Here is a 20,465-nt window from a genome sequence, read left to right as displayed (position 1 = left end):
ATTTTAGACTATTCTATTCTATCATGGTTTGCCAAGATTGTTTTACATCTAGCAGATCTCCTTGTTCATGGATATATTTGAATTAAATATGTCTTTATGCAGTAACATAGCAGTAGCCGTCATGATGTTAACTTATCAGTGTATTTTCTTCTGAAGACATGACACAGGTTCCACGTCATCCACTGAGCGTTGTGATTCCTTGCTGAGTCGATCTGGGTCTTACAGTTACTTGGAAGAAAGAAAACTTTACTCTAGCAGACTAGAAAGAGAAGATTCAACTGACTTTAAAAAGGTATTTGGCCCATCTGATCACTTTTAAGTAAAGTCAAATCATCTTTTGTTATCAAGATACTTCTCTTCTGATAATTATTCCTCAAAAATCACAAATTAAGAAAATGCCTTCTAATCAAGAATTAGATGGATGTAGCATAAAAAAAAAATGACATTGTTTTGAAATGATAGGACCAAGGTTCCTGATACTTACCCCGGTGGCTTCAGTTCCACTTTAAATGGGTAGGTGGTGTGAAAGGCAAAGGCAAATGAATGGACGTGTGATTTTAGTGTGCTGGCCATAAGTAGACTTTAAGTCTTTGCCAGAATGAGACAACTAATATTAGATTTTTTCCAGGGAATTTAAGAGTTGAGGAACTGAGAAACTTGGAACAAGAATGGTGTAGAGCTACCAGGGATCAGAGGAAAAGGTAGTGAAGGAATTTGGGAGTGGTCAACAGAAAGGGATAATTCTGAGCAATAATCTAGATTTGAAGGAACTGAGAACTTGAATGTTTTGGTGATTAGATATTTCCCCTCATCCTGCTAGCAAGTACTGCAAATTGTTCATCTTCTCTTAATGTCTGTAATTGCTTGATATTAGGGAGTTCTAATATAGCAAAGAGGTTAATTAAGGCAAAGATCTTCCACAGCTACATTTTCATTCGTGTCCAACTCTTTGTGACCCCTTTGGGGTTTTCTTGGCAAAGATACTGGAATGGTTTGCCATTTCTTTCTCCAGCTCAGGAAACTGAGGCATATAGAGTGAAGTAATTCGCCCAGAGCCACAGGACTCAGCATCTAAATTAGTATCTAAGGCTGGATTTGAACTTGGGAAGATGAGTCTTCCTGATTCCAGGACTGGCCCTCTGTCTGCTGAGCTGCCCCACAGCTGCATTAGGTTTTCTAATATTGTATAGTCAGTAAGCTTAAACAAACTATGTAATAAATATTTACTAATGGCTCATTTTGTATAAGGAGGCATGCGAGGTTTTGTTTGTTCGTTTTGTTTGTTTTATCAAAGATATGATTCCTTCTGCTAGGAGGTTACAGCTAGTAAGGGAAAGCAGTCATCCAGATAACTAATAATATAAGGCAGAAAATGTTAGGTGCCTCATCCAGCTACAGAGTTTTATCTGAATTCAGTCTGTTACTAATAAAGAAGTTCACATTCTCTAGCACTTGAGAACTTACACAGTAGTGTGTATAAGTGCATAAACAGCCAATCCCAGAGTCAAGAAGGCCTGAATTCAAGCTCTACCTTGGACATAGAATTTTTTTTGGAGGGGGGGGGTTAGTTTATCTTTGGCAGATCATTTAACTTCTCAGTGCCCTGGGCAACTCTCTCAAAATACACATTTAAAGCAGAACTGCCACTAAGCATTTGTAGAAGGTGTTTCCACACTATGAATTCCCTAATGAAATCACAGGTTGAAACCAAAAATTTTTCTCTTAACAGCCTTATAAAGGGTCTAATATTTTTCTGCCCCCCTTTTATAGATGACATAACCTATCAGCTCCTCAGACAAGTTTTTCTTCTATTCATGGAAATAAAAATAATACTAACATAGAATTTTTATATGGATAATTTGGTGTGAGAATTATTTACAACCTCAGGATGCAAACATAGGTAATTTCAGGTGTTAAACACATCATATTAAATTATATTCATTTTTCTCCTTTAGTATAGAACAGTTATTGGGATGAAATTCTAAGTATTTGGACAGAAATAATAGATCAGAAAGATAATTTGCCTGTAACTCTACCCCATCTTTTGTCCTAGCTTTATGAACAAATTCTAGCTGAAAATGAAAAACTGAAAACACAGCTACATGATACAAATATGGAGCTGACAGAGCTTAAACTGCAGTTGGAAAAGGCCACCCAGGTTTGTACTCTCTTCTTTTTCATCTCCAAAAGAGAATATGAATATCATCTTTTTCATTCAGGCAGTCTAAAAAGTAGAATTGGGATTGTGTCTAGCAATTGTTCTGACTAAAATTAAGGGATCTTGATGCAACAGATTCTTTTTTTGGTAAAAAGTTAGAAGAGAATTCAGAGATAATACAGAAAGTGTCACATTTGCTTCTTGCTGCAGTAAATGAGATTGGCCAGCCTGTCCTCTCATAATATGGGTATTTCTTTAAAAGCTGTTAAACTTTTGAAAAAATGTCTGTTGAAAAATCTGTCTCCTTGCAATTATAACAAGTCATTAGAAGTATTTTTTAAATTTTATGATTAAAATTTCCTTTTAAGTAACATAGCGCAAACTTGTGTGTGTTTTGTTTTTAAAACACTTCTTTTCTGAGCCCTGCTTGTTTGATTTCTAGCAAGGCTTATGGGAGGTAAAATTTGATTACAAACATTAAATATCCAGTATATTAGGGATTCTTAACTTGGGAGTCCATGAACTTGGGGGAGGGGATTATTTTATATATTTTGATTATTTTGATAACTGTTTCACTATGATTAATTTCCTTTGTAATCTTGCTATGTATTTTATCTTATGCATTTAAAAACAATATTCTTAGAAGAGGTCCAAAGATTTCCACAGATGTCCACTACACTGCCAAAGGAGTCCATAACCCCAAAAAGCTTAACCCTTGCTTTAACTGTTCTTTTTAAAACTTCAAACTTTGAAGGGTTTAAAACACCCCGTGTCTGCAGTGTTATTGATGGAGGAGGTCTGACAATTCACCTGGTATCTCAGTTGGGATTGTGTATTTATAGAGAAGTTTAAGATTCCACTTCCCAAAAACAGTCCATTTGTTGTAAACTTTTGGTGTGTCCAAGTGTCTTGGGCATTGTGACAGTTGGAACTGTTTGCCTCCCTAGATTGTTAGCTCTTCATGAGCAAAACCTTTCTGTACCTATTTATACATCTGAGTTATTAAACCCGCTGGTTCTTTCTAATTGTCAACTATAAAGTAAGTACTCCGAGCAATCATTAGTCATTTATCCAGCATTTAGCATAGTGCCTGGCACATAGTAGGTGTTATCAGTTAATTAAGCACCTACTATGTGCAAGTCTCTCTCTCTCTCTCTCTCTCTCTCTCTCTCTCTCTCTCTCTCTCTCTTCCCCCCCCAAAAAAAAACACAGCTGCTCCCTGCCCTCAAATTGCTTGCTATCTAATGGAGAAAGTCAACCCACAAAAGGAAGGTGAAGGGGGCAGGGGGGAGGGAAAAAATAGTAAAGAAGTCAGTCAGAGAAATCCCAAAGTAGAGCAGCCAGGTTAGAGATCACAGTTGTCTAAGCTGAATTCTCTTCTTACTAAGAGGTTTGGAATTCATGGCCCCACCCTCCAGTCTTAGAAACTGAGGGTTGTGATGAAATGAAGTACCAAGGCTGGTGAGATCTGACAAAGTGATGAGGGTATCCCAGGAATGAGCATCCTGGGTCTTGGTAAAGTCAGTCAGAGAAGTCCCAAAGTAAAGCAACTAGAGGAAAATGAGGTGATCAAATGAATGTTGATTCATTGATAAATTAAATTGTAATTAATGTTGGTGTTTTCTCCATTGAATTTTTCGTGTTCCTTTTTTTCTCATTCTTGGTTTTATGCAATTTCTTCCTTTTCATGTTTATTATTGGTCTTCCCTTTACCTCTCTTCCTTTTCCGCAATTTCACTCTGGAGAAACAGAATATTCCCATTGCAAACTCTTGAATATCTGTAACAGTGCCTCAGGTGTTGAGGAGAGTACATAGTTAAAATTACATAAATCCTTAAATCTTGTGAATATCTTTAGGTAGCAACACTATACCATCTATGGCAGTTTAGTTGTTTTCTTGGACTTCCACATGAAAGTAAAACAGTTCAGTTAACATTTATTAAGCAAGGACCTTATATGATCAAAACACTATACTATATTTGCATGTTAATAGGGAATTCTAGTAGTGGCAGTCTTTATAGTCATAAGAAATTTTCCTTTTGACTAAATTGTTTCTAAAACTAAAAGCTCTCAAAGTATTGATGGGGGCAGGTCATAGGAACTGAGTAATAAGCCTCTGTGAGGCCTAATGTGAGTCCTTAGGCCTGAAGGTGTCAACTGTGGGGCCAGATTAAAATGTGAGAGTTTGATACCATTCCTCTTCCTACTCATTTCGTTGTACTTTTTCATACTTCCATACCAACCTAGTGTTTTCTTCTTTGCTAATTCTTTATTCAGATGCTCCCCTCTACACAGGCTCCTTAGGAGGATGAAATATTTGTAAAGTACCTAGCACCTAGTAAACATCATATGAATAAATGTTAGTTGTTATTAACTATTATTACACCCAAAAGTGAACAATAGAAATAGTAACAGAAGTTATGAGAGGGAAGAGATTTTATTATCCCTGGTCACTTTCTTTCCACTACCCATCTAGAAAAAGAAAATGATCGTGTTGTTTGAGTAAGTGTGTTGGGTCAATTTTTTTTTTCTTGTTTTAAGCTTTTTCATATAATGTGCTTGGATTCCAGTAGTGCTGTCTTTTAATGGTGATTAGGGAAAAGGCATGATGTTGCTTTTCCCCTTAGTGTTTGCCTCTTCCATTTCCTTCTTTTTATAACATATTAACTTTACATTACAGAGACAAGAAAGATTTGCAGACAGGTCACTTTTGGAAATGGAAAAAAGGGTAAGCTTCGGATGTTTTGTTGAAATAAGAATCACTTTTCCCCTTGGCTACAAATGGGATTAAATTTGAAGTTTATAAATCTTATAGATTTCTTTAACCCTTCAAAAGCCGTTAGTAATTTATAGTGTAAAATACCATAAAAGCTAAGTGATTTTTTTTTAAAGAAGTTTTCCTCTTAATTCCAAAATGTCCTTAATGGATTGAAGATTTATTAAAATGCTATCATCTCATACCATGTATTATATAGAGTAATGTACTTAAAGATATGCTCAATTTGATATAGTTTTGCTATCTTCAAAATTAAAGCTCATTTTTTACTCTCAAAGTCTGTTCCCTTAAACTCTGTGTTTTGGGGAAAACAGCCTTTAAATCTTCTGTTGTAACTACTTTATGTTAAATTTTCATAAATATAAAGGGGAATTATTTTTTAATGTAAAATGCAATTCTTCTAACTATAGCAGCTGTGTATTCTCTTGATTGAAAGATTCAGTAGCCAAGAACAGTGAATCTGGAAATTTTTCTCCGTGGTGTAGAAACAAAATTATAAAAACAGAAAAGTAAGAGTAAAAATAGTATTTTAATGTGTTTCATATGCAAAATTGTATCCTGTATATCAAAATAATCAATTATATTAGATTTCTAATTTTTAATAGCCATTCTAATAAAAAATAATAATTTAAAATAAGTTGGAGGTACGACTGTTTCACCAGGATATGCTATTAGTATTATAGTATAGCTTAGCTTTCCATGTTACTAGATTATAACTGCAAATTTCTAAGAAAATATAAATTTCTTATTAATATTTAATATCCATTTTATATCATTTCAGTATTTTAGCTAACATTAAGTTTTATTTATCTCTGAAACACAGTTGTAATACAGTCATCTATTATATATTTGCCAGTACTGGACAAGATAAAGGCATATGGATATCTCAGAATAACAAATAATACAAAACCTATTTCTTTTTATACCAGTCACACAGATACAAATTCACACTGTGACACTATCGCAGACCTCCTTCATATCCTAGCCACCTCCTACTAAAAATGATATATAAAATGTCAAGTTCTAATTTGGAAATGTTTGACATGATTGCCATGTATAACCTATATCAGATTGCTTACTGTCTGAGGGAAGGAAAGTTAGAATTTGGAACTCCAAACTTTTCATTAAAAAAAGCTAAGGTTAAAAATTATTTTTATTTGTAATTGGGGGAAAAATAAAATCTTATTTTTAAAAGTTGTTAAAATAAAATGTCAAGTTCACTCGCAGATATTTAGAAGCATCTTATCCATCCATCTCAGTTCATAGATGAGGATAAATTGTGGCCTAAAATGGGGATATGACTTGCCCAAGGCAACCCAGGTAGAGGGAGGCAAGGCCAGGGTTTCCAATTCTTGGCAATGGAATTAAGTGACTTGCCCAGAGTCACACTGCTAGGGAGTGTTATATGTCTGGGGCCGAATTTGAGCTCAGGTTGTCCTGACTTCCGGGCTGGTGCTCTATTCGCTGTGCCACCCACCTGACCTCTGGGTTTCCAGTTCTTAACCAATTCTGCTGTTACCTGCCAAGCTTGACCACTCAATTGGAAGTCCCTTTAATTCACTTTGTCATTTCATTATTTGTCAGCTTATTTCAGTAGCTCCTTGATGTGGTCAGTGTTTCTTCTGGTGCAGGTCAGAACTCAGTCATAACTTATCATCATCTTGGATTTTTCCCTTTGGCCTTCATAGAGGGTCTACCTCTCACACAGATTGCCTCACTGCAGGGCAGGGCTCTTCTAATTAGGATTGATATTTCACTCTAATCAGCCTCCTTTATAATCTAATTATTTTCTATTTTATGTTTGGAAAACGTTATTCTGAGGAGTCCATAGGATTCACCAGACTTCCCAAGGCAGGCATCCATGACACAAAAAAAGTTTCTGATCCTCAGCTCTAGGGGCTTTTAACATTTTTGTCAGTGCAGTACCACCTGATCTGTTACATGGAAATTACAAAACATGCTCAGTCTAGCCTCTAGGGTGGTTTTCAGAATATAAGAAATGAGATTTGTGAGAACTCATTGAAAAACATTGAGGTGTCTAGATAATTGCAAAGAGGTGAAGGGCTTCTTTACCAGGAGCTGGTGATATTAATATAACTTATAGTTTATAAAGTTCTTGTGTGTGTGATATTTCTTGAGCATATCCAATACTGAAATAATAAGTTGCTTGTAAGAATGTTTGTAGACTGCTGAAGTAGGTTTTTAAAAATCAATTGAATAAAATCATAAAGACATTAACAATGGCAGTAAATAAACGCTTTTACTAAATAAAGATTGACAGTAGTTACTAATTGGAAAAAGGTTGTCATAAAAGGAGCTTCAGTATGATTAAACTAAATTCAAATGGTTTGTATCTGAAAGGTGACCGGCAAGAGTCAGTATCTTCTGGGCGGTATGACCTAACCAAAGTTTTATAGCACATCAGTTACTGCTGCTTGCTTTGTGCATAACACCTCAGTATGCTAACTCAACAAACAAACCAATGCTCCCATAGTATACTGTATGCTGCTTTTGCATATCACTCTTTGGAAAAAAAGATAACAAATACTGCAACTGCTTTTAAATTAGATTCACTGCGTTAATGCTACACAAAGAAATCAACTTTAGAAGCCCCTGCAATCTGTGTTATCACTTTGGAAAAATAATTGGACTGGAGATAAGAATAGCATAGACTTCTCAGATTTTCCAAGTACAGCATACATTTTGTTCACATTTGCTTGTCTGCTTTTTTGCTTATACCACTTTGGCATAATTGGGGGAGGGGGTTCTTTTTGTGTGTGCACATGGGGTTTTTTTTTAACTGCCATATGAATTTCTTCATCTTTGGAGTGGTATAATCTATTCTATAGTTTTACCTAAAGTAGTTTACCTATACAGCTTAAATGGACTTGGTATGAAGCATTGTGTCTATCAGCATTTCAGTCTTTTAATGAAAAGATTATCTGTTAATAGAAATATATTAAAAACAGGTCTTAATTTTGAGTTTTTTCAAACTTTAGAAAGCTTTCTATACATCACTTGCATCACATCTTCTGTCTACACTGCTCCTGATTTGATTTTTTAAAAATCTTGTATCACTATTTCACAGTGTATATGTAAAAGCTTTAAAAATGTAATTATTTTGTCATCACTAATATTAGCACATTATTCAATCCTAGGAACGAAGAGCTCTAGAAAGAAGAATATCTGAAATGGAAGAAGAACTCAAAGTAAGTAAAGTTATGCTACTTAAAATGAATTCAAGTTTAGGTCATATCATCTTTGGAGTAACAACATTAAGCTGATGGTTCAGATTCTAGATTGCTCATGCCTTTTCTTCTCTTTCCTACTGCCTCTTAGTTTGGACCAGACCACTAAATGGTATTTTTAACCACAGAAATAAGGTGAACAAGAAAATAAAACTCAGTCATTAAGTTTATAGTTTCACAATCCTTGTGAACTATGGGTGTAGAAAATAATGGTCACTAAAGTTTGGGAATTTTCAGTGGATTAACCATAAATATGTTCTCCATTAGCATTGATAAGTCAAATTGTTCTGTAGAACTATTATAGAAATTTTTCTTAAGTATTGAATATAACATTGACTTTATTCTCAAAATATACTTCACTAACTGAGGATTTCTCATATATTTGACCTAGGAAAAGTTACTTAGCTATGTATATCTTTAGGGAGAAAATCTCTAACCTGGTTTTTTTCTTTGAGGTTTTTAAGTACTGGTTTGTAATGGAATAAAGGGGGAGGGGAGTGGCACAGAATCACTAGAAATATAAGAAAGGATGTTCTATTTTTTTTGAAAGATGAGCACCAGAAAGGTAGATAAGGACCCTGCATTACCTGTGGAAATAATTAAGAATAAAATACTAGTGTAAAAATGTTTAATTGCTGCTGGGGGTACTTGATAGCTATGCTTAGCCTTCATTGTACTGTTTTATGTAAAATTGGTGTATTTGGTGCTTTTAGTTTTTAACTTCCAAATACAGTATGTATTCTGGGTAATAAAATATAAAAAAAAGAATAATTTCAGAAACAAGGTGCTTTGTCATTGTAGACTGAAGGGTTTTATAAGTGACTAATCATTTGCTTTTCTGAAGTATGCTTTAAAAATATATCTCCTTTCTAAAGATCTTGGCAAGATTTATTTCTCAGACAAATTTTTTTATTCCTCTCCTATACTTTCTTTATACCTGTTGTGCTATTTCTTCTCCTTCTATTCTCATTCATTTTTTCTTTATGTTCTGATTCCTGCAGAACCTACATCAAATAAAGCAGATTCAGACTCTGAGACAGTTACATGAGCGACTGGTGACTGAGAATAGGGCCTTGACCAGAGTGGTAGCCAAGCGATCAGGGTCCTATAGGCAACTACAGGCTGTCAAGTTATAATTTGTATTTGCTTCATTTCTTCTTGGTAGAGCCAGGCAGGTGTTTTTTGTTCTAGTATTAGTGTGCTGGGCCCGCTTTTACAATTAATGCCTGTGTGTCTAAAGACTGTCATGTAACTGTTTTAATTATGCATGCTGCTTCTTGGAGTTTTTAGAGAGTGTTCACTAATTATACATGGCAACTGGTAAGCTGCAGTCACATTAAAACAGTCACATCCATGCAGTCACATTAATCAGGGAATGGTTTAAGAATCAAATTAAAGATTTTTGTTTGTTGTGTAAATATGTACTCCAGAATTACTCTTGATAGGTGTTTGAGGTTGCTAGGTTTGGGGTTTTGGTTTTTAATATCACAGTTATCTTTTATAGTGTCTTTTCAACAGTCTTAAATGTAGGTTTTGAGTTGATAAGAGACATCCACATGTATTTGTAATATATCAATAAGTTTAAATTGGTAAGTCATAGTTACAGGATTTAAAGCTGAAAGGATGCCCAGAGATCATCTAGCCCAGCCCTCTTACTGTAGTCCCTCTAGCCCCCCCAAAAAAATTAATTTTTATTTAGACCTGTTCTGACTTATTCACTTTCTGTATTGTGCCTATTTTCATCAAAACTGCATTTCTTAATGACAACTTTACCTTATTTAGTTTTTGTGTGTTGAAGCTTTTGCTTATAATCAAACTTTTTTCTCCCAAGGTTTGCCTGAAAATTCCATTCAGAATAATACTCTTACATTTCAAGTTGATAGGTAGTTTTTATCAATATTTTGCTGCTGTCTAGTGGAATAATGTAGTAGACATAACTTGGGAAGGTGTAATTTCTCAGTGGTGAGAATAGTGTTTGTCATTGGGGAAACCAGTGAGAATTATGTTTGCACTTCCCAAAAATGAATTACTCTGGTGTTTCTAAGTCTAATTTGTTTCTGCCTTGCCTTGTTCCCCCAAAAGAAAATCATATGGCTCAAGCCCCATTGCCTTTTTATAGTTGACACTGGTAGTGCCACACCATGAATCATTCTTGATATTTAGTTTATTCTCTTTTCCACTCTCCTCTCAAATTTATTTTTATAAGCAAAATTTCTGTGGGATTTTCTCCATTTTCATCTATTTTGAGCAATTCTAGAAAGCATTCACCCTGTTTGTTGTGCATATTTTGGTCTTATTATTGAAGATATTATTTTTAAATGTTATGTTTTCCCAAAAAGAGGTAGTAAACTGAGCATGCTATACACACACACACATGCACACACAATGTAAAATGCATTATAGTTTATAAGAAATAAAAAATTTTGATATTTTGTTGAAAACCAGAAAGCTGTTTCCTAGTTGGACTTCTAAGATAGTGTCTTTTAGTAGTAATGGAACATAGTACTAGTATAGACTGGATTTTAATCTTGATGCCAAAATGAAGCTTGTAAATTTCACTCCCTGACTTTAGAGAACCTGATTTTTTATTAAACAAATTAGAGATTTCTTCACAAAAATGACTGGTTTTTTCATGCTATCCTCCTGTTCCATCTGATTTAGCCACTGAAAATATATTTAACTGACACAGCTTGCTTTTTGTTTGTGGTGAAAGTATAACATTTGTCAAAAGAGCAATTTGTTAAAATACCTAGAGAGCAGTATTGGCTGTTGCATTGAGATCTTACCCCATTGTTTCATTTCTCGATATTCTACAGTTAACCTTGGCCTTTTTTTTTTTTAAATTTCAGATGCTACCAGACCTGAAAGCAGACAACCAGAGGCTAAAAGATGAAAATGGGGCCTTGATCAGAGTTATAAGCAAACTTTCCAAATAAAAGAAAGCAGCAAGTAATGATATTGCACATACTAATAACCCCAGTGGACCATGGTTGGCAGTCATTGGATTCATGGGGAAAGAATCCTTCAAGACTGTCATTTTCAAATATCCTGCCAAATGCCCTCTTACCTATGGGTTATTTTATGGGGTGTTTTTTTTTGTTTTGTTTTGGTTTTGGTTTTTTGGTTTTGCTTCATTTTTGCACCAAGACCATTGTTTCATGTTAATGCAGCTGCTGAGAAGATGACAATGACTGAGAAATCTTGTTTACAGCTACAGCATACATAAGGAAAGTGTTCAAGGCCGGATACGCCTCAGATATTTAACCAGTAAGCCTTAGTTGTACAGAAACACTTTTGCATCAACAAAAGCTTTCAGCTCTCACAGAAGACAGTTACTCAACATATTTTTTTTGATGTTGTGCCACAGCTTCCAGTTTTCTGATATTCCATTTTCGTTGTTTTAAATCTTAAGTTTGGATTTGTCTTTTTCCCTTCTAACTATTCATGTGCCAGACTTCCCCCAGCCCTGTGTACAGTGTTTTCACTGCTTCGTCATTTGCAAAGAACACATCTTCTAAAGTACATCTTTGTATAGTGATATAGTGTTGTGTTGTTTAACCACCTAGAACAGGAATCCTAGGTGGAACATTTGCTTTCACTGTTTGTGCAATATGCATTTATTTCTTATATGAAATGCTTTAATGTCAGTTCAAATTAGAATTCCACAGATCCTGTTTTCTGCTTTCATTGGTCATGTTTATTGTTTGGGGTTTGTTTTGGGGTTTTTTGTTTTGTTTTTTTTTTTAATTGTAGAGTAAGATGTTGAATACTGTAATCTTCACGTTTTATTTTAGCAGGTACTGAGTGATGCTGTATATATCAATAAGTGTACTGTTTGGATTTTTAAACTACCACATGGCATGCTTGACTTATTTCATTATTGCAAATGTCTGTTCATGCAAAGTAGGCTACTCCAGAATAGTGTTAAAATTTGCAAACTTTGTGGTATCAAGAATTTAAATATTATGCATTTTATGGAGTCCTATCTTTACAAAAGGTTTCTACTGTAAAGTAATTTTCTTTCCAATTTTCATTTGATAGTGTTCACCATAATTAAAGTTGCTTAAATATAATTGCTTTCACTACATTTCACATACCTGTATTTATCTGAGTGCTGTCCGAAACTGTTGTGCTAGCCAAAGTAATGTTATTAAATCATTTCCAAACCTAATCCATTACTCATATTAATGTTTATATGCACTGTTGCCATGTGAAGGGGCATCTAATTTGATACCATCACCATCATGTCAGACCATTTTGTACATTTCAGTGGCCTTTTTCAAAAAAACAAAAACAAAAAAAAGAGTACTTAAGCAAAGATGTCTTTTGTTAAGAGACAAATAGCTTTTATATTTTCATTTAACCATGTGAAAAAATGACATCTTACTGGCACATAATCTATCTCCTAAAACCACTGAACAGTTCAGCCATTAAAATAAATTGTACATTGTAAAGCTTGAAGTAGCTGTTGTATTATTGATTATATTGTATACTATATTAAATGTGAATTTGTACCCCTTCATTTAAAAAGGTCATTGTGTTCAACTGCCTAATTTAGGTTATTTGGGGCAGGGGGGGAGGGGGGAAGGGTATTTTGGTTTAGCAGGACGTTAAGTCTTTCTGTTGATTGGTTTTATGAAGATACAAGGTTATGCTCTTACTACCAAGCTCAGGATTCTTGATTTTTAAAGGTACAAGGATAGTTTTGGGATCTTTCTTTTGTCATAATTGAACTGTTTGAAAAGTGGGTCTGAATATAGAGACTTTCCATGGTCTGAGGTAAAATATGCAGATTACTGATCAGTTTAAATGGCTGCAACCTGTTAACGGTGTTGCACAACAGTTGGGCATGCTGAGGATTATATTTCGTGATGTTTGGATGCCTGTGAAGAATGATTAAATGCGTGTTTCTAATATTTTAGTGTTTTGTATTTAGGTTATTTATTCTTTGTATCTAAAACTGAACGGCTACTGTGCTATATTGATTTTATTGGTAGTATTGCGCAGACTTTGTTTCTGCATGAAACTAGTTGCAAAACCCACTATTTTGGAAAAAATGTATTTTGACATATACAAATAAAATAAATAAAACTATTTTAAATGTCTGAAACTTTTCTGAAGGCATGTTAAATTCTGTTTTGAGTTTAATATTTAAAGCCTGATTGGGCATTTTTTCCCTACCCATGTTAGGAGTTTTTTTGGTTGTTGAGCACTTTTTGGCTTGAGGCTTTTTGGGTTGTGGATTCTGTTTGTTTGTTTTTGTTTTTGTTTTGATCAGATCTGTGATAGCATTGGTATGGGGAACTTCCAGTGAGGTAACTTGTTCATCCCATTCAGATAGTCAACTTTTTGCGATTTATGGCCTTTTAAAAAGGCCAGGGGGAGGGAGCTGTGATTTACAGGTTAAGTGACTTAACCCTGGATCCCACAGCCATTTCTGTGTCAGAAACAGGACTTGAAAAGCTAAGTTTTCCTCTTTTAAAGGCCCACTCTCTATCCATTATGGTTGCTAGGTTATTTTCAAAAATGGTAATATTTTGGTAAATTGTGCTTCGTTGTACATACATATGTAATTGTTATATTTATGCAATCCACATACCAATTTGGGAAAATGTTTATATGTTTTATATATGTCAGTCTATATGCAGAATCTGATAATTAGGTTGGGTTTTTTGTGATTATTTATCTTCTAGTTGGGATACAGGAATGAATTTCCTAAGAGAACCACTTTAGAACACAAGAAATCATAAATGGCTTCTAGTATTTTTATTAGGCTCATTCATTATAGTTGTAAACACAGAAGTATAAAAATCTGTACAGGAGACAATTCTGTTATGGACAGTCTGTCCATACCAGATACAACACTGATTAAAACATGTTGGAAATTATATAGTTCTCCATTGGATCTTTGATCTCATCCATCAGTGTGAGTATTCTCTGACACTGCAGATCACAGCCCTACATGTTCCAACTCAGTGGGACTGGAGACCATGTCCAGCAGCAGGGAAGCCTTCCTCAAGTGCTTTTGACATCCTGAGGCTATCAGTGGGATATATGGACTGTCTATCCCTTGCTTATCTTAATTCTTCCTTTGCAGCCAACTTCTCTGTAATTGCTTATTTGTAATGTGTTGTATCCTGTTTGTGTTCAACAAGTGGTTTTCCATTGCCCTTTCTGTAATCCTCACTTTCAGTTTTTCAGTGTTTCATGAATCACAATCAGAGTCACTAGAATCAGCATCATCAGAATAATTTTTTAGACTATGTAAAGCCCAATTCTGGTGGTATTATTTATAATTGAGTGAAAATTCAGCACCTAGATCTACAACAGGTGATATTGGTGACCAGCATTCTGGCTATCTAGGCCAAAGAAGGATTTTTTTAACCTACGTAAAAGCATAAGTGATAGTGGATACTGCAAGCACCTTTGCTATCACATTTGTTCTAGATTTGGCAACTAATCATTAAAAGGGATGCATCTAGACAAAAATAAATATTTCTATATTTGTACTTGTTTAGGACCTTTGTGGTTGTCAGAAATGAAGGACAACACACAACCAGTAAGTAAATTAAAAAGAAACAGAGCCAACTCTGCATTACCCACTGGACCAAAAGGTTCTGCCTTTGCCCATTCCTCACCTACTCTTATTATCAGTACTCAATGTTTAGATAGATAGATAGATAGATAGATAGATAGACAGACAGACAGATAGATATTGTGTGTGTATATATACACACACATACACACACATATTCATATTAGCTTAAGCAGAGTAGATGAGCAAGGCAGATCTGCAAATTGTGTGTCTTCCAAAGTCAAGGGAATTCTGGATTATATGGAGCAGTCCAGTTAATATAATTAATGATTAAATCATAAATTTGGAGCTGTGTGGGTCACTAGAGATCATCTAGTCTAAACCCTTTTGTTTTAGAGATGAGGGAACAGGCTGAGAGGTGGAAGTGACTTACCCAAGGCCAAACCAGTAATAAAAGACAGCCAGGATCTGAATTGTTTTCTGACTCCAAATCGAGTCATCTTTTTCCATTGTAGAAAGTATTTATAGGGGGCAGGTATGTGGCACAGTGGATAGAGTATTGGCCCTGGATTCAGGAGAACCTGAGTTCAAATCCAGCCTCAGACACATAACACTTACTAGCTGTGTGACCCTGGGCAAGTTACTTAACCCCATTGCCTTTCCAAAACATAAAAGAAAGTATTTATTGCTATTTCTACACAATATTAAAAATGTGTATATATATACACACACACAGGGCAAAATCCAGTTTTCTGTTTCTCTACTTTGAAAAGGATGAATGATTTGTAATTTCTTGCATGTTTTATGCCAGATATAGGCTTGATATTACATCACCACAAAGGAAATGTTGGAAAGGTAACCAAATTTATGTCCAGCTGCCAGAGTTTGCTTAGAAATCATCTAGTTTAAAACTTGTGAAAATAAGAAAACAGGCCTAGACAGATTAGGTGATTTATCCAAAGGTCACACAGTAAGATGAACCAGCATTTTGGAACCCACATCTTCCAAAGAGGAACAGTCTAGCCAAGATGACAATGGGAGGAAACAATATAGTTCTACCCAATAACTGCTCCACAAAAATATGGAAATTACCAGAACAGGTTCTGATCAGGAAAGCCAAGAAAAAATAGTCACTTTTCCAGCCTAGGTTGGCATAGGGAAAAAGAAACGTGTGGACCCTGGTCTGGCTAATTGCATGCCACACAGAGGTCTAACCAAGAGCATGGCACACCCATAGCAGGAAAAGAAGAGGCCATGTTCATCACAGAGGGGGCTGACTTCGTACAAAAAATGGAAACATGTCAATGGACAACTCTGTCACATGTTACATAGGTAATGAGAAGCCCTTTTTGCAAGATGTACTGGAAACAGTTTTCATGCTGTAGGTAAAAGTTTGGACTTATTGGTGTTTCCAGTGATGGAATTCTTTGTGGACTGAGACCAGGATCTGTACCCAGAAGTGGAGGACATGGTTGAGGAGCAGTCGATTGCATGCTGAACAAGCATCAGTTATGTGGCTTTGACCCCAAGAGCAGAACCAAGGTCTCAGATCCAGCTCCTAGCCTATTCTGAAGCATACAGTAGAATAGCCAGGACAGAAAACCAGACAAAAGGAGACTCTGTGGGTCAGCCACTCAAAACTTAAAGAATTTTCCAACCGGCTGACAATGGCTGAGTCCAGCAGCAGTCTACTAAAGTTCCAACCAGGGGTAGTAATCCCTGAGGAGTGTTGCTCAGATCCTAACCCAGGTTGGGAACTACAGAGCTCGGACAAGGGGGCAGTGCTCAGACTTTGCCCTGGATCAAACTGGTTTCAACTCACCAAAATCTTGCATTTCTCTAAGCTCCAAGCTATCTCTGAAATCCTTTAAGAACATAGCTATCAAATCCTTTACAAAGGAGCAGAAGAACCCAAAAGAAGAGAAAATAGGACCAAGCATAGTCTAGAATTCCCTGCAGAAGGGTACAGAGCCTGGACTTAACAAAAAGCCCAAACTCTGGAAATAAGACTGGATGAATGAGCAAAGAAAGAATCCCACCATAAAGAGGGGTTATGGTTCATAGACCTGTCAAGACACAAACCCAGAGGAAGAGAATGACTCTAAAACATCTACAAAAACAAAGCCTCAAAAACAAAACAAAAACCAACCCATCTTGGACACAAGTTCAGCTAGAATTCCTGGAAGAAAAGAAGCAAGAGTTTTTCAATGGTTTTTTAATAGCACTAGAGGAGAAACAATTATGAAAAAAAAAATGAATACTACAACAAATTGGAAAAGAAATGAGAGCTATGGAAAAAAGTATTGAATTAACAGAAAAAAAAAAAGAATTAGCAACTTGATACATAAGATACAAAACCTTACCCCAACAACAAACTCCTTGAAAGTTGGAATGAACCAAATAGCAGCTAATGACTTTATGAGAATCCAAGTGTTGGAGGTGGTCAGAATAGTGAGTCCTTGCTCCACTGGAAAAAAAAGGCAATTAAAAGATTGTTAGTAACTTGGGAGAGAGGAGTTTGAGTTGAATGATGAGGTGGGAAGCCAGATTGTAGAGGGTTAGGAAAAGAGTGAGAGGAAAGTAGAGGCACTTGAAGCATTTCACAAGTTTAGCCACAGAAGAGAGGAGAGATATGGAAGCATTGCTAGCAGGGATGGATGGATGGATGGATGGATGGATGGATGGATGGATGGATGGATGGATGGATGGATGGATGGATGGATGGATGCATCAAGTAAGAATGAGGGAAACAGACATGAACCTGTTTACAGGCAGTAGGGAAGCAGCCAGCAGACGAGGAAAGACTGAAGATAAATCAGAGTGGGGATGATAGAAGAGCCGATGGGCTGGTAAAGATGGGATGGAATGGGATCACTTTGCATGTAGAAGGATTTGCCTTAGCAAGAGGAAGGGCTACTTCTTTGTGAGACAGATGAAGGAGGAGATGATGGCAGAAGATGTCTAGGAAATGTGAACTAAGGCGAGGAGGGACTCTTGGCAAATTGCCTCCATTTTTTAAATAAGATATGAGATCAGTTTTTCAGCTGAGACTGGCAAGTTTGAGGAAAGATGATAAAGTTTGGAAAAGCTGTTGTGAGTAGGATAGTAAATTAATTAGGGAGATGAAATAGTTGCTTTAATGCAGCAAGAGCCTAGTTGAGATTACAAACAAATCTGTAGAAGATCCAGGAATTATGGTTTCATGATTTTATCCAGCTTTTTTTTATTCAGTCATTTCTGTTGTCTCCTATTCTTCACAACCCCATTGGGGATTTTCTTGGCAAAGATATGGAGTGGTTTGCCATTTCCTTCTCTGGTTCATTTTACAGATAAGCCTAGCACTCTATCCATTGCACTACCTAGCTTCCCGTCATCACCATTCTCTGGCTTTATTAGCCTTCAACATAAGCAAGAGTAAAGGCAGTGTATGGTGAGAGTAATCCAGGGCTGAAGCTACTAAGGAGGCAAGGAATTCAAGAGGCAAGGACAGTGTAGAATTGGGCCAGTATACTAAGGGGTCGAGATGTAGAAGGAGGGAGAGTGTATCCAGTGCAGGGATGATGGCCTGGGAAAGAACTGAGGGACTGAAGGAATGGAAATCACAGTGAGAACCAAGAACAGGGTTTTTGTGGTTGCAAGGCAGAGAGATAGACAGATGGGATGACGACAGATTGTGATCGGATAAGAGAATTTCAGAGTTCATTAACATGGAGGTGGTGCATTTGTGAGTGAAGGCAAGGTCGAGAGTATGATCATCTATGTGTAACTGCATAGATCGTGTGTGACATTGAGGGGAAGGGTTACATTAAGGGAATATGGACTAAAGGAACACAGCAGCAGAGGTTGGAGAGCAAGGTTTGTACAATGACTTGAGCGGGGAGAGGGGTCCAGGATCTCTGAGATGGAGAGTATATGACTGGGTGGGAGTTTATTAATCATTGTCAACTGAGTTCATGAGGATTAACATCACTAGGAGTTTGACCTGGGTGGTGCCCTCTTAGGGTATGGAGGAATCACTGAGGGGAGCTGATGGAATAGTGTTTCTCTTCTATCCCTGCAGGAAGGCCAAGCCAGAATATAGGTGGAGGGAACAGAAAGAAATGGTGTCTCCCCATCCCTTGAAAATGGAAAGGGTCCCTTGTGAATAGAAAGAAGACAGAGGGACACAAAATGCAAGAGATCTACACAAAGGACTCACAAATTATGCACTGACAAAGATTTAAGCATAGAGCAGTAACTTAAAACTGCAATCATACACCCCCTGAAAGATAGCTACTTGAAATATCAAAATAGGAAGCATTTTGCTGAAAGGTTGATTAGCATTTCTCCTTTGACAGGGCTTTGCATTAAATCTGTCATGATCCATGCCTTCTGACAAGCCAAGCCATTGATTGGGATATTCTTCCTGTTGTCCTGGTCTTCTCCAATCAGGGGTGTAGTAGCACTGTGAGGACACCTCCCATCATGCAGCCCAGCCCTAATTTAGGGACCCAGAGACTCCTCACTTTTCAAATTCACAAGATGGCCTTCAAAACTGGAAACAACAATAGCACTTCTAGGGCTGTATCCCAAAGAGATCATAAAAATGGGAAGATTATGCACATGTTCAAAAATATTTATGGCAATTCTTTGTGTGGTGGCAAAGAATTGGAAATTGAGGGAATGGCCATCAATTGGGGAATGGCTGAATAAGCTGTGGTCTGTGAATGTAATGGAATACTATTGTGCTATAAGAAATGATGAGCAGGCTGAAAAAACCTGGAAAGACTTGTATGGACTGATGCTGAGTGAAGCAGGCAGAACCAGAAGAACATTGTACACAATAACAGCCAGATTGTGAGATGACTAACTTTGATAGACTTAGCTTTTCTGAGCAATGCAAGGATCTAAGACATCTCCAAAGGTCTCATGATGGAAAATGCTATCCACATCCAAAGACAGAACTATAGAGTTTGAGTGCAGATTGAAGCATACCATTTGCTGTTTTTTTCTTCTCTTTTTGTTTTGTTTTCTTTTTCTTGCGGTTCCTCCTATTGGTTCTAATTCTTCCTTACAACATGACTAATGTGAAAATATGTTTAATAGGAATGTATATGTATAGCCTATATCAGATTGTGTGCCATCTTGAGGAGGTAGGCGGGCAGGGAAGGGAAGAAAAAATTTTAAACTCAAAAGCTTGTGAAAGTGATTGTTGGTAAATTAAAATTAATTTTAAAAAAATTTAAATTAGAAGCATCCATTTTAGTGTCTCAGTTCAGTTATCTGTAACCAGAGAAAGAAACACAAAGCTAAAGAGGCAGCCAGAGGCCTGAAGAGCAAATTCAGATTGTCGTAGATAGTCATATATTTTGAAGTCCCTATAACTGCTTGAGGTGAGAATGGGCACCCTATGCAAGAGAGGGAAAGAGAGAGCTTACCAGAGTGCTTAATAACTCAGCAGTAGTTCTTTTTTAAGTCACAGACTCTTTGACAATCTGGTGAATTCTAAGAACTCCTCCCCACACCATGTTTTTAAATGCATAAAATAAAATTATTGGGATTACAGAGGACACCAATTATATTGAAATACAATTTTCAAAATAATTACAAAAACAAATTCATGGACCCCAGGTTAGGGACTTCTGTTTTAAGGTCTTCTGAATAGGCAGTTCTTCCTACAATGGCCCTTCCTCCTGCTGCTCTTATGGGGGCTAAGGGATTGCCGATTCATCCCAAAGTACCAAGTGTTTCAGCACCAAGCCAGGGCCT

The 20,465-nt window shown here is 36.4% G+C and overlaps 1 protein-coding gene across 7 annotated transcripts in view; it reads left to right on the top strand.

The window, feature by feature from the left end:
- The window catches only part of PPP1R12A (protein phosphatase 1 regulatory subunit 12A), a 178,717-nt gene extending 165,441 nt beyond the window's left edge, over positions 1-13,276 (top strand). For 6 of the 7 annotated variants that reach the window (XM_020993442.2, XM_020993444.2, XM_020993443.2 and 3 more), the window contains 5 exons: positions 157-292; positions 2,054-2,158; positions 4,839-4,886; positions 8,093-8,143; positions 11,032-13,276. In XM_020993442.2, coding sequence (XP_020849101.1) covers positions 157-292; positions 2,054-2,158; positions 4,839-4,886; positions 8,093-8,143; positions 11,032-11,118 — 427 coding nt within the window. In that variant the 3' untranslated portion in view covers positions 11,119-13,276. Of the gene's footprint in view, positions 1-156; positions 293-2,053; positions 2,159-4,838; positions 4,887-7,295; positions 7,327-8,092; positions 8,144-11,031 lie in introns of those variants that run through there. The other variant, XM_020993447.2, reaches the window with a different exon arrangement.
- Positions 13,277-20,465: the final 7,189 nt, after the last annotated feature.

The sequence above is a fragment of the Phascolarctos cinereus genome, unplaced genomic scaffold (assembly GCF_003287225.1).
Source record: "Phascolarctos cinereus isolate Bilbo 61053 unplaced genomic scaffold, phaCin_HiC Scaffold_1;HRSCAF=81, whole genome shotgun sequence".
In the NCBI taxonomy this organism is placed as follows: Eukaryota; Metazoa; Chordata; class Mammalia; order Diprotodontia; family Phascolarctidae; genus Phascolarctos; species Phascolarctos cinereus.
Note: the sequence above shows the minus strand (reverse complement) of the source record. Positions and strands in the feature narration are given on the sequence as shown.